This window comes from Aethalodelphis obliquidens, unplaced genomic scaffold (genome assembly GCF_003676395.1).
Source record: "Aethalodelphis obliquidens isolate GAN/ISIS:26980383/991018 unplaced genomic scaffold, ASM367639v1 scaffold118, whole genome shotgun sequence".
NCBI classification, from domain to species: domain Eukaryota; kingdom Metazoa; phylum Chordata; class Mammalia; order Artiodactyla; family Delphinidae; genus Aethalodelphis; species Aethalodelphis obliquidens.
In genome coordinates this window covers 2,424,084-2,435,466 of record NW_020838062.1, presented here as the reverse complement: position 1 = coordinate 2,435,466, position 11,383 = coordinate 2,424,084, and the positions used below count along the sequence as shown (strand labels likewise).

General features: G+C 61.2%; 2 protein-coding genes across 3 annotated transcripts; both read left to right on the top strand.

The window, feature by feature from the left end:
* The first annotated feature begins 2,314 nt into the window (after window positions 1-2,314).
* Window positions 2,315-6,622, top strand: PNMA6A (PNMA family member 6A). The gene is given in 9 exon segments (XM_027097997.1): window positions 2,315-2,381; window positions 2,914-3,567; window positions 3,570-3,776; window positions 3,779-3,948; window positions 3,950-4,193; window positions 4,567-4,717; window positions 4,877-5,030; window positions 5,108-5,262; window positions 6,556-6,622. Coding segments are annotated over 9 exon segments (1,869 nt in total).
* Window positions 6,623-8,292: 1,670 nt separating this feature from the next.
* Window positions 8,293-11,083, top strand: LOC113615486 (paraneoplastic antigen-like protein 5). Of its 2 annotated transcripts, XR_003431033.1 has the most exons (3): window positions 8,293-8,630; window positions 8,801-10,562; window positions 10,795-11,080. XR_003431033.1 is itself a non-coding variant. In XM_027097954.1 (2 exons), exon 2 carries the CDS (start codon window positions 8,928-8,930, stop codon window positions 10,269-10,271), a length of 1,344 nt encoding a protein of 447 aa, XP_026953755.1. In that variant the 5' UTR covers window positions 8,293-8,630; window positions 8,801-8,927; the 3' UTR covers window positions 10,272-11,083. The 2 variants fall into 2 exon arrangements, 1 of the variants encoding a protein (XP_026953755.1); XM_027097954.1 differs by having other exon boundaries at window positions 8,801-11,083.
* The last annotated feature ends 300 nt before the right edge of the window (window positions 11,084-11,383 follow it).

Genomic DNA, 11,383 nt, shown 5'->3' with positions numbered 1-11,383 from the left:
TCTCCCAGGTCACCCAGCTGGCAGGCGGCCAAATGGAAAGAAACACTGAGACCCTCTCTGCTGCCACACTTGCCGGGTTTCTGTGAGCTTAGCTAGGCTGGCCGTCCCCTGGACTTCATTCCCAACAGTAAGGTGTGTGGTGGAGGGGGTAAGTTATGGGAGGACCCTGTCATCTAGTGGCCTGGAGCCTGTGTGAATCTGTGTCTATTCCTCCCTTGCTCAACATCCGCTGGGCACTGGCTCTGTGCAGGGCCCGCTGCTGGCAATCGGGGGAACAAGCCCAAAGACAGAAGACCCCGGAGGCTGAACCAAGCCAGTGGCATAATGACAAGAGCAGACAGTCTCGGCCCTCAGCAGTGGGAGGGCGGGGAGTGCACGCACCCATGAGGCCAACTGGGAAAGATGGTTTCTGAGAGAACACCCGTGTTTCTTCATTTTCCCAGCACTTACCACCTGCGAGATAGGAAAGCTGGGAGAGTAAGGCCACGAGGGCAAGCCAAGGTCCAGCTATAAGGCCAACTCCAAGGTGGCCTGCTTCTGGGTGATGGGTGAGTGTAAAACAAATGAGAGTGCCTTCAACCTTGATGCCAGGAACTTTCTCCCAGAAACAGGCCAACAACGCTTCTCCGTGGTGGGGAGGAAATGAGCAAAGGCGATTCACAGAAGAGCACCCGGGCACGGTTGGCAAACTTCTGAGAAGATACGTTTTCTCACCGCCAACTGGGGAAAGGCAAGGTGTACAGTAATGAGGCACTGCTTTTCCTTGTGCAGTGTGCAAATGGTCAAGGCTGGACAAGACCCAAGGCTGCTCAGGCTGTGGGGTCCACAGGACCGCTCTCACGCTGCTGGTTCAGCCGCTCATGGGAGGTAACGGATTAGCAACACCCCGTCGTGGGCACAGCCCAAGTCCCAGCAAAACCACTTCTGAGCTGACAGCGGCTCAGACAGGCATGTGCAGGGTGCTGGTGGCAGCAGTGTCTGTAACAGCCAAAGACCAGGAACAGCCTGAATGCCCATCCTTGGGGTCATGCACAAATAAACCAGGGCTGCGATTCAACCAGGAGCTGGACACTCGGAGAAGTCTTGACCAGTAAACCTTGAGTAGGAAAAGCAAATCGCAGAAGAAGATGGTTGGCCGGATGCCAGGCAAGAAAAGAGAAGGGGGGAGGGGCAGCAACGACATCCGGAGGTGTGACCCCTAGAGGAACTCCCTGCCACCCGAGCAGTGGAGAGCTTGTCTGCATGGACCCAGACTCCCGTGAAGGGACAGGTGCAGAGTGGCGAAACCCACAGGGACTTGACCTTTGTTTCCAGCAGAGGCAGGACTGCCCTGGTGCACCATCTAGCCTAGGTGGCAAAGGAAAGGGGAAGGACCTAGGGAAGAAGGCTGACTCAGGGCCAGAGAGCCGGAGGTCTCTGGGGAGGTGCAACACCCATGCTGCCCTGAGGGGCCAAGAGAGCAATGTCCCAGAGCCCACTAGGCTGGTGAGGGCAAGGCACATATTGAGTACCCAACTCCCAGCACAGCAGCTCTCTGGTACACACCCTCGGGTGGAGACCCCAATTCTGTCCTTCCGCTAAGGCGCGGAGAAGGGGCAAGGACTTGCCCAAGGAAACAGAGTAAGACACAGGCGCTAGGAGTTGAGCTCTAAGTAGCAGAAGCCCACTATTGGGATTTGAACTTGGCAGCGAGCAAAACCGTGGCACCCTCCTGGGAACTGGCTACTGGCACTGGGGTGGCGGAGTGCCTCGGCCCGTCGTGCACCCACAGCGGCTGAAGCCTGCGGCTCCCGGCCTCCCGGGCGAGCGGGGAGGGCAGCGTGTGGACCGCAGACCCTCCGATGGGGCGGTGTGTGTGTGAACGCCCGTATGCGCCTGTGGCATCTACTCTGAGGAATCACACCTGGGCTGGGCGAGGTGCTCCTCGCCTAGCCTGGAGACAGGACCAGTCCTGGGAGGGGAGGGGGAGGGGGAGAACTGGTAAAGGAGCCCCAGAGGGCCACCCCCACGCCGCTGCTCCCCATTCCTTGTCGGAACGCAGTGTCCGCGGGCGCACCTCAGGGCCATCCAGCCGCTCTCCGGCGGGCACCCGGGGGTGTGCAGCCCTCCCCACGCCGGCGCCCCGAGGGCTCGTTCCGGGAGGGGCGGGAGACTGGGCTGGGTCCCGGGTGGGGACGCCGACCCCCGGACCCTGAGGGTCCCCACCGGTGCCGGCGCCCCGTCAGGGGCGGGGGAAGGAACAGGTGACGTCACCCGCGGTCCCGGGGCGTTCGCGGCGGTGGCGACAGCCCGGCCGCGTGACCCGCGCGCGCCAATGGCCCGGCCATCACCGGGGCGCCGCGGCGGGTCCGCGCTCGGCTACCACTGTGCCCCCGCCCCGAGTGAGTCCGCACTGCAGAGAGCGGTGGCGGGCGGGCAGGCAGGCGGTGGCGCGCTGGCCCACGTGCGGCGCTGAGAGAGGGACAGGGACAGGGAGAGAGAGAGCCGGGGAAAGAGGGGCGCCCGACCCCGTCGCCGCTCAGCGCAGCCTCGCGCCCCTCCTGCTGGGACCTCGGCCAGGAAAGACCCCGACCCGAAGAAGGTACCAGACCCGGGGTGGTGCGTTTGGCTCCGGGAGACCCTGCCATCTTCCGCTATCCCCAGCAGGACAGCGGCAGCCCGCGGGGCCGTAGGCGGGGGTGGGGGGGGGAGGGGGGAGCGGGGGGGGCGGCGTGGGGAGCGGGCTGTGGCCCCTGCGGGCAGGTGGAGAGCGGGGCGGGGGTCAAGCCTGGACCGCAGAGGCAGCACGGGGGAGAGGAGGGGCAGCACGTGGTGGGGGTGGGGTGAGGGGGGGGCGGGTCGGCCTTAACCTCACTCTTGTCCTGTTCGTGTTCACAGGCTGTGGAGACCTGGGCGGTTCTCTCTGAGTCCTAGACCCCCGCCCCAATTCATTCCCGTTCCCCCACTCCCCAGGGCCAGCCACCCTGGTCTGCACCGGGAAAAGTTTCCGACCCCTAGCATTAGCCCCGCACCGGAGGAAACTGCGGGCGGTGGCGGTGACGATGCTGCAGGACCGGTGCAGGTGGATGTGCGTCAGCGCTCGCAGGGCCCTGCTCATCCTGGGCATCCTGGAACACCGTGATGAAGCCGAACTCCAAGAGTCCCTGGAGGCCGCCCTGTGGCCGGTGGGCCACGTTACCGTGCTGGGCGAAGTGTTTCGAGAGGAGGAGAATGCCACTGAGGCCCTGGTCGAGCTTCACCGGAAAGTCGATTATGCTTTGGTCCCCAGGGAAATCCCAAGCGCTAGAGGTCCCTGGAACATGGTCTTTGTGCCCCGATGCTCAGGAGAGGAGTTTCTAGGTGGCGCGTTCCCCTTCCTGTGGCAACAGGGGCAGACGGTGGAGAGTGTGGCCGGTGCCCTGGGGCTGAGGCTGGGGCTGAGGCTTGGGCTGCGCAGGGTGGGCTGGCTCCCATCCATCAGTCAGGCGGTCCAGCCTTGGGTGAAGACCCTGCGGTACCAGCGCCTGGGCGTGTTTTCCGGGAGGGACCAGCCGGACCCCGGGGAGGAATCCTGTGAGGCCTGGCTAAACCTACCTCTGACATGCTGCATGTGCGGCGTGGGCTTTTGGAAAGGGAGAGGAGGAGGAGGAGGCTAATGGAAGGCCTGCGAGGGATGGCCCTGCAGTTCGTGCACAGGATCCTGGTGGAGAACCCTGCCAGGACCGCACAGGACTGCCTGGCGGCTTTGATCCAGGTGTTTGGAGACAACGAGTCCCAGGCGACCATCCGGGTGAAGTGTTTGCTCAACAGCAGTCAGGTGAGTGCCTCTCTGCTTTTGTGTTGCGGATGGAAGCCCTGCTGCACAAAGCCATCAAGAGAGGGACCCTGACCAGAGCCTCAGCTGACCGTGTGCCCCTGAGGCAGGTGCTCACTGGGGCCAGCCACACTGAGCCCCTGGATGAAGCACTGAGCAAAGCTGAGAGTGGTTGGGAGGCCTCCACGTCTCATGGAGATGCTGAGAAGCGTCTGAGAGTCTGAGGCGTGGGAAGCCAGTCTAGCCAGGAGCAAGAGAGCCCAGGCAGGGGAAGGGGCTGCTGCCCGGGCCAATGCCCAGGCTGATGCCAGAGCCAGAGCTAAGGCAGAGGATGACAGTGTGGAGGAGGAACAGGGGGAGGTGCACGTCGACGACAAGGACCCCACACCTGCGCGCCCAGGTCAGGCGGGACCCTCAGAGGCCCCCAGAGGCCCCACTGCTACCTGGATGGGCAGGGCTTCCCCGGCGGGCCCAGGAGGTCCGGGCTGGGAGCCCGAGGAGGGGCTCAAGTCCATCCCAGACGAGCCAGGAAATGAGGACGGGGCTGCGGAGAGAAGCAACTCCAAGTCCTCATGTGGCCAATAGGTTCAGCAGGCCCCGGGGGGCCCCCGGGCCCGGAGGCAGGAGGAGGCCAGGCCAGGCAGCCTTCTGGCCCCACACGGGGAGCAGGGTGGAGGCAAGGGCCAGCCCAGCCCAGCTCAGCCCAGACCAAGCCCCTGGGTCCCCCCCACCACCCCCAAGGGGCCGTGACCACCACCATCAGTCCTTCCAAGTGATCAAGATGACCATGTTTGACACCAAACTAGGCAGGGAGAGATGCCCCCCTGCTTTGCCACGGCAGCACCACATCCAGCCCCTGCTCCAAAGCCTGCCAGCTCAGGCGGCTGACCTGGGAGCAGCCCTGAGTGACCAGCTCTCACCTGGGTGAGGGGCACCTGCAGATGGCTGCCACCCACACTGCACTGGGAGATGTTACGGGGAACCTCAAGGTGCCTGGGCCTCCCTCCTAAGAGGGGACCCCTATTCATCATCCCCTGGGGCAGGTTGCTCCCTGTACTGGCAAGCCCAAATGTGTCCCTGTAGGCCCCAGAGGGACCCAGGTGTCAAGGAACCCCCCAGCCCCCGCTCCCCTCCCCCCAACACACACACCCTAGCCATCGTCCCCCCGCAGAGCCCTGAGGTGCGCCACGTGCCAGCCAAGGCTCTGGTCTCTGTGGGCCAGTGTCGTGAGCTCAACGTGTGCTTTCTGGGCATAGATTCAGGCCCAGCGCTGCCTGTTGTTGTGGAAATGTGCATGTGTTCTCCTCTGAGCAGTTCCCCCAACCCCTGTGCGGCGTGGAGACCCCGAGCCCAGTCCCAGGAGCCAGCGGGAAGGACGGGATGGACGAGGTCACAGCCAGCGCCCACCCCAGGACCTGGGAGCCCACCTGCGACCTTGGGAAGGAAGACCTGGACCGGGATGGCAGGAGGTCTGCAGGAGACTTTCTGACACCAGCAGGTAACCCCTTTATCTTGGCATGGAAGGAGAATGATTTAACAGCCTCTCAATAGTACGTTCTAATTAAGTAAGGCATGTTCAGGTCTGTGTTCTCCTTCTCTGATATAGGAAATATCTGGACTTAAAGGTAATCTTTAATTTAACATTTTTGTCTGCTTTTAATATTTTTATTAAAACATTATCGAAAAGCCTCTCCTTCTGTGTCCCGAATAAAGCAAAAGAAATCTATTCTTGTCACCAGATGACCACAACTTCTGGTCCGAAAAGTGACCACAGGCTTCAGAGCCTTGGTACTCCAAGCGTAGTCAGGGATCTGCAGCATGGGAGCCACCTAGCTTTCGAGAAACGCAGAACCTCAGTCCCACCCCAGTCCTCCTGAATCAGAACTTTCATTTTTACCAAGACCTACCAGATTTGCAGACTTCCAGTGCGATAACCTGAGCTCCCCCCACGCCGTTCTCTGGAACAGCGAGTTAAGAGTCCCGCGGGCCCCAAGGAAAATGTTCCAGTCTTCCTTCTGTGGAAGAAATTTTCTTTGGAAAAGGGCGGGAAGCAGTTTGGGTACTAGGTGGGTAGTACTAGGTGGGTAGTACTAGGCTGTGAAGTCAAGGGAATAATGGGAGAATGTAATCCTTTGAAAGTTTTCGGTCTCTTGGTGAATACGAAAAATTGTCCTGCCCTTGCATTTTTCCCGGAAGCAGCTGTATTTCTGCTGTCCGCCTCTAGAAAACACAACAATTAAAAAAAAAAAACGATCAGGATTTCATTTAGTAAGCACCCACCGGGCCTTTACTTTTGCACCCAGCCCTGCGCTTACCTCTTGGAATATTCAAACAGGGAGAGCGACTGGTGACTCTCACGCCACAGCTCCCGCTCAATGGGGAACAGACATGCTAAACAAGAGCCAAGATGGCTGCTGGGCCTGGCGTGGCACGTGGTGGGTCTGGCGACCTCCTTCCAGGGACCAGCCTAGGAATTGCAGGGGACCCTATTGCACACCTAACCCCGCTCACAGTCCAAGGCTGGATTCTGTCCAGCTCTGCAGTTTAAGGTGCCCCGGTTTAATTCGAACTCCGTCCGCCTAGTTGCGCACACTGGCGCAGGGCGGGGCGAGGTCTCCCCCTTCCGAGGGGAAATGGTGGGCGCCACGCTGCTAGGGCGCAGCCGCGAGTGGGCCGTGTGCAGCTCTGCTGGGCGGGAAGCGGGGGCAGGGGGGTGGGGAGTTTGTAGCCCGACAGCCCCTTTCCACGGGCTTCCGGCCCAGTGTGCACCGCGCGAGCCGTGGTTCCGGACGGGTGGTGGTCGTGGTGTACAGGCGCTTCGGCCTGTAGGCACCTCCAGCAGGTACTGGTCGGGACCCGGGCACAGAGAGCCATCCAAACCGCGTGGGGTTCTGCACAATGACCCTTGCCATCTCCCTTGGCGTCCCAGGGGTTGGTGGCTACAGGTTTCCCCTGGAAATGGGATCCCACTACACCAGGCATTGGCACCGCATCCATTCCGTGCCATTTCCAGGCACCGCGACCAGCCTAGGAATTGCAGGGGAACCTATTCCACACCTAACCTTGCTCACAGCCATTGCGGTCAGGACTAGTGGCTCTGGGCCTTATCCTAGAGGGAAAGTGCCTTCAGCCCTTCCTCCCCTGGCCTCCACCAACTTCCACTGACCACGTGTATTCCTGATCTGGAATGAGGGACGTTTGAGGTAGCGGGTGAGGGGTCGTGGGGACTTAGGGAGGAGGGCTTAGGTGTGGGTGGGGACAACAGGGGAATGAGGGCGGGAGGCTTGGGGACAGTAGTTGGACTTGAGTGAGGCCAGGGCTTGGGACAGGGATGATGCTTGGGAAGGGGTGGGACATGGCTTGAGTGGGGGCAGGGATTTGGCTTGGGTGGGGGCAGGGCTTTGTTAGGGATCGGACTTGAGTGGGGGATGGGACATGGGAAGGGGTGGGGCTTGGTGGGGGCAGGGATCGGACTTCCTTAAGCGTGGGGCTAGGCGTCAGGGGCTGGGCTTAGGTGGGGGTGGCGCTTGGGTGGGGGTGGGACTTGGAGGGGGGACAGGGATCAAACTTCCGTGAGGGGAGGCTTGGCGTCAGGGGTGGGGCTTAAGTCCTCAGTCCTGCGTCAGTGGGGGCAGAGTTTGAGGGAGGGGGTGGATTGGAGGGTGGGGCAATAATCATACTGTAGGATCCTTCCCGTACTAGCACTGTATACCAGTTGAGAAGTTTCTCTTCTTTTTTTTTTTGAATTTTTGAATTTTATTTTTTTTTACAGCAGGTTCTTATTAGTCATCCATTTTATACACATCAGCGTATACATGTCAATCCCAATGGCCCAGTTCATCACACCACCACCCCCCGCCCCCTGAGCAGTTTCCTGTATCCCTGTACCAGAGTGCCTCTGTAGGCTCAGAATGGGCACAGCCTGAGCAGGGCCGTGTGGGGTGGAACCGTAGCACAGCACCTCTGCCTCGCCTTGGACAGATGCAGTGAGGCAGTACCACCTCCCCAGCACCGGGAGCTGCCTCTGGGCAGAGCTAGAGGGCAGGCCTAGTGTTGCGTGTGGGTGGAATCCCCGTATCTGCACTGCCGGTGGGTCCCTAGTCAGCATGGTGAACAGCTGTGACGTAGACGTATGTCGGGAGAGGCTTCTGTAACTTCCTGGCAAAAAGCTGGAGGGGTGGGGTTGCCTGCCAGGGTTTCCAGGGTCTACAGGGTGGGGTCACACCTAGGGTGAGGGTTGTCTGTTTCAGCAGTGCGGCACTGTAGACCCTTTTTGGGTCCCTTTTCTGTCCTTGATTCTAGCTTCCACACAGTTTGAAATGGTAGGCTACTGTTTTTCAGCACGTGATCCTTGCCGCCCACCCCCCATGTCCCCACCCCTCCAGCGACGACAGGACACTTCTTTGGTTGGAGGCCAGTGACATCCCCTGTTGCTCCTTAACCTTTACCACATAGCACCCCTCTGCGATGGAAACCCATGGTCCCCGCCATTCTCAGTATCCACGGCGACACTGCAGCTTGTCACACGTTCTCCACACCCACCAGTTTCATTGCCTTGTGCAGAGAGAGCTCCAACCATCTTTCTCATTTGTCAGACATTCTCTGAGAAAGGAGGGAACTCACATCTCCGTCCTCCAACCTTTGCCCCAGAGAAGTGGGTACCGGGTGCCCTGGGCCTGAACAGCCCTGAGGCAGGGAGTGGGACAGCCTGCTGTCCTCTCCCGTTTGGCGGGCTTTGTCAGGCCCCTCCTCCTGACGCTGACCTTTTCACCACAGGCACCTGCAGTACACACAGAGGAGTCCTTGGACTTTGAGGAGGAGTGCACGGCAAGCCGAGGTCAGCAGGGAGGGGAGCTTGGCCTAAAGACACGTCTCCAGCAAATGACTGGGGAAGCCCTGAAAAGCAGGGCCTGGATCTCTGTGACCAGAAGTGGGGGTAGTGCGTGGGCTTTTAGTCGGGGTGGGAGGGTGCGCGTGAATGATGCTGTCACCCCATTTGCATTATAGGCTGTGCAAACCCGGAACGATTCTGCCTCCATACTCGGCGTTGGCTCAGAATTCCCTGAGTCCCGCTCAAACTCTGTGAGCTGCCTACTGCCCCTAGTGTTAGATCAGTCCATAGACAGTGGGAGCAATGCCTGTGAATCTGTTGGAGGATTGGTGCAAGGGCATGGACCTGGACCCCAGGAAGGCCCTGCTGATCGTGGGCGTCCCTGTGGAGTGTAGTGAAGAGGAAATTAAAGAGACCCTGAAGGCGGGCTTACAGCCCCTGTGTGCCTACAGGGTGCTGGGCAGAATGTTCAGAAGGGAAGACAGCTCTAAGGCAGTTCTCATTGGATTGGCCGCCCAGGTCAATTACGCTACGGTGCCGAGTCAGATCCCAGGAAAGGGAGGTACCTGGGAAGTGGTGGTGAAGCCCCGTAGCCCAGATGATGAACTTATCAACAGACTGAACCACTTCCTGAAAGCTGAGGGCCGGAGAATGGTAGATGTGGTCAAAACCCTGGGGTATAGCACTCGCCCCGAGGAGGGACAGCCAAAAGGCTTGGCCCAAGTCAGGCCGCCAGACCCGCAGCCTCTGCAAGAAAGCATGTGGTACCGAAAACTGAAGGTGTTTTCGGGAAGCACTTCCCCAGGCCCGGGCGAAGAGAACTTTGAAGCCTGGCTAGAGCAGGTGACGCAGATGATGCGGATGTGGCGGGTGTCTGAGGTAGAGAAGCAGCGGCGTTTGCTGGAAAGCTTGCGCGGCCCCGCCCTGTCCATCGTGCGGATGCTCCGGGCCAACAGTGACTCCATGACCGTGGCGCAGTGCCTGGACGCCCTGAAGCAGATCTTCGGGAATAAAGAGAACTATAGAACCGCACGCTTTCAGTTGCTCCAGACCTTGCAGAAGCCCGGAGAGAAAGTCTCTGCCTTCTTGCTGCGGCTAGAGCCCGTGCTGCAGAACGCTGTGCGGCACAGCCCCTTGCCAGTGAGAAGCGCAGACATGATTCGCCTGAAATACATCCTAGCCCAGGCCCACGTGAGCACCAGCCTCCGGGACAAGCTCATGGTCTTGGATCAACGAGGCTGTGCGCCCCCCTTCCTGGAGTTGATGCAGCTCGTTCGAGACGTGGAGGAGTGGCAGACCGCCGCGGCAGTGACCAGGGAGAAGCAGAGGCAGGTAGGAGGGGGCCACAGGGCCTCTGGCACCCAGGTAGTGGCAGAAACCAGTGTCCCGGTCCGTCCGGTCATGGTGCGGGCAGGGCAGTTCCATGACAGCAGCACTCAGACCGTCCAGGAAGGGGCTACCCTGTCACTGAAGCGCAAGCAGGTGCCACGCTGCTGCGAGACTGGGGAGGAAGGCCACAGCCAGGCCGCGTGTCCTAGGGCCGAGGACCAGCCCCCGGCAAAGCAGGCGCCTCAGCCCGCAGCAGAAGAGTCAGGAAACGAGATGCGGGCTGGAGCCAGGAGCCACCCCAGGCCCCAGGAAGCATAGGCTCAAGGTATCCAGGCAACCCCTCCCCTAGCAGGCAACACAGATATTTCAACGAGGGGAAGGGGCAGCCCACAGAAAGAGTGGGGGCCTTGACTGGGGCACAGGGGCAGGGCAGCCAGGCCGAGGCCCCGCCCCAGCCCCCGCAGCGTCCACCAGCTGTTAGGGACTCCACCAAGCAAGCCGAAATCAGCTCAGGGAGGCACCGGCGGCACAAGCGGGAAGCCGCCATACGCAGCACGACGCGTACCCGAGCCTCAGACACAGACCCCAGCACAGCAGAGGCTGAAAAAGGTATAGTCGGGGGCTCTGGCGTCAGCCCTGTCTTCTGGCCACCCTCAAACGCCCACCCTGGGGGCTCTGAGCTAAGGGTGTTGACAGGCCCCCAGGCCACGCGGGGCCTAGAGGCGCCTCCCCCGGGGCCGCCCCTGCCAGAAGGAGCCGGCGCTGGCGAGGAAGGGCTGTGGGGCAGAGAGGAGATGCCCCGGAGGGACACCGCAGGGTCCAACTTCACGATCATCTACAGCGCTCGAGGGGAGCCCCGGGAAGGCAGCACCCTGGAGCCTCTGCGCGGGTTAGGGCAGGAGCAAGTCTCCTGCCCCTGCAGCCTGAAAGGGCAGTAGGGGCAAGGACAGCAGACACTGAGGAGACGACCCCACGCGAGAGCGTCAGGTCAGCTTGGCAGGCAGGGCGCTGAGTCCCTGGTTGCCCAGTACCCCACAACTGGCTTTGGTGTGAGTGGGGGTGCAGGGAAGCGTTTGTTCCAAAGGAGGAGGAGACGGAGGAGGGGGGCCCGGGAAAAGGGGGGGGGGGGGAGGGGCGGGAGGGGGAGGGGGTCCGGGCAGGGTCCAAGAGAATTAGTTGGCGGGAGGAAGGAGTGTTTTGTTCTCCCTAGGTTTGTGCATGGCCACTGGAGACGTGGGACTGGCCTGGAGAACCACAGCTCACAGCTGCCAATGCCAAGGCCAGCCCCAAAGCCTGCCACCTGGGAGCAGCCCTGAGTGGCCAGCCCCGGCCTGGGTGAGGGGCAGCTGCAGATGGCTGCCACCCACACTGGCCTAGGAGTCGTTAGGGGCCACTCCAGGTGCCTGGGCCTCCCTCCTGAGAGGGGACCC

Coding starts and splice junctions, on each gene's coding strand:
- LOC113615486 (XM_027097954.1), top strand. CDS start 8,928: ATGCCTGTGAATCTGTTGGAGGATTGGTGCAAGGGCATGGACCTGGAC.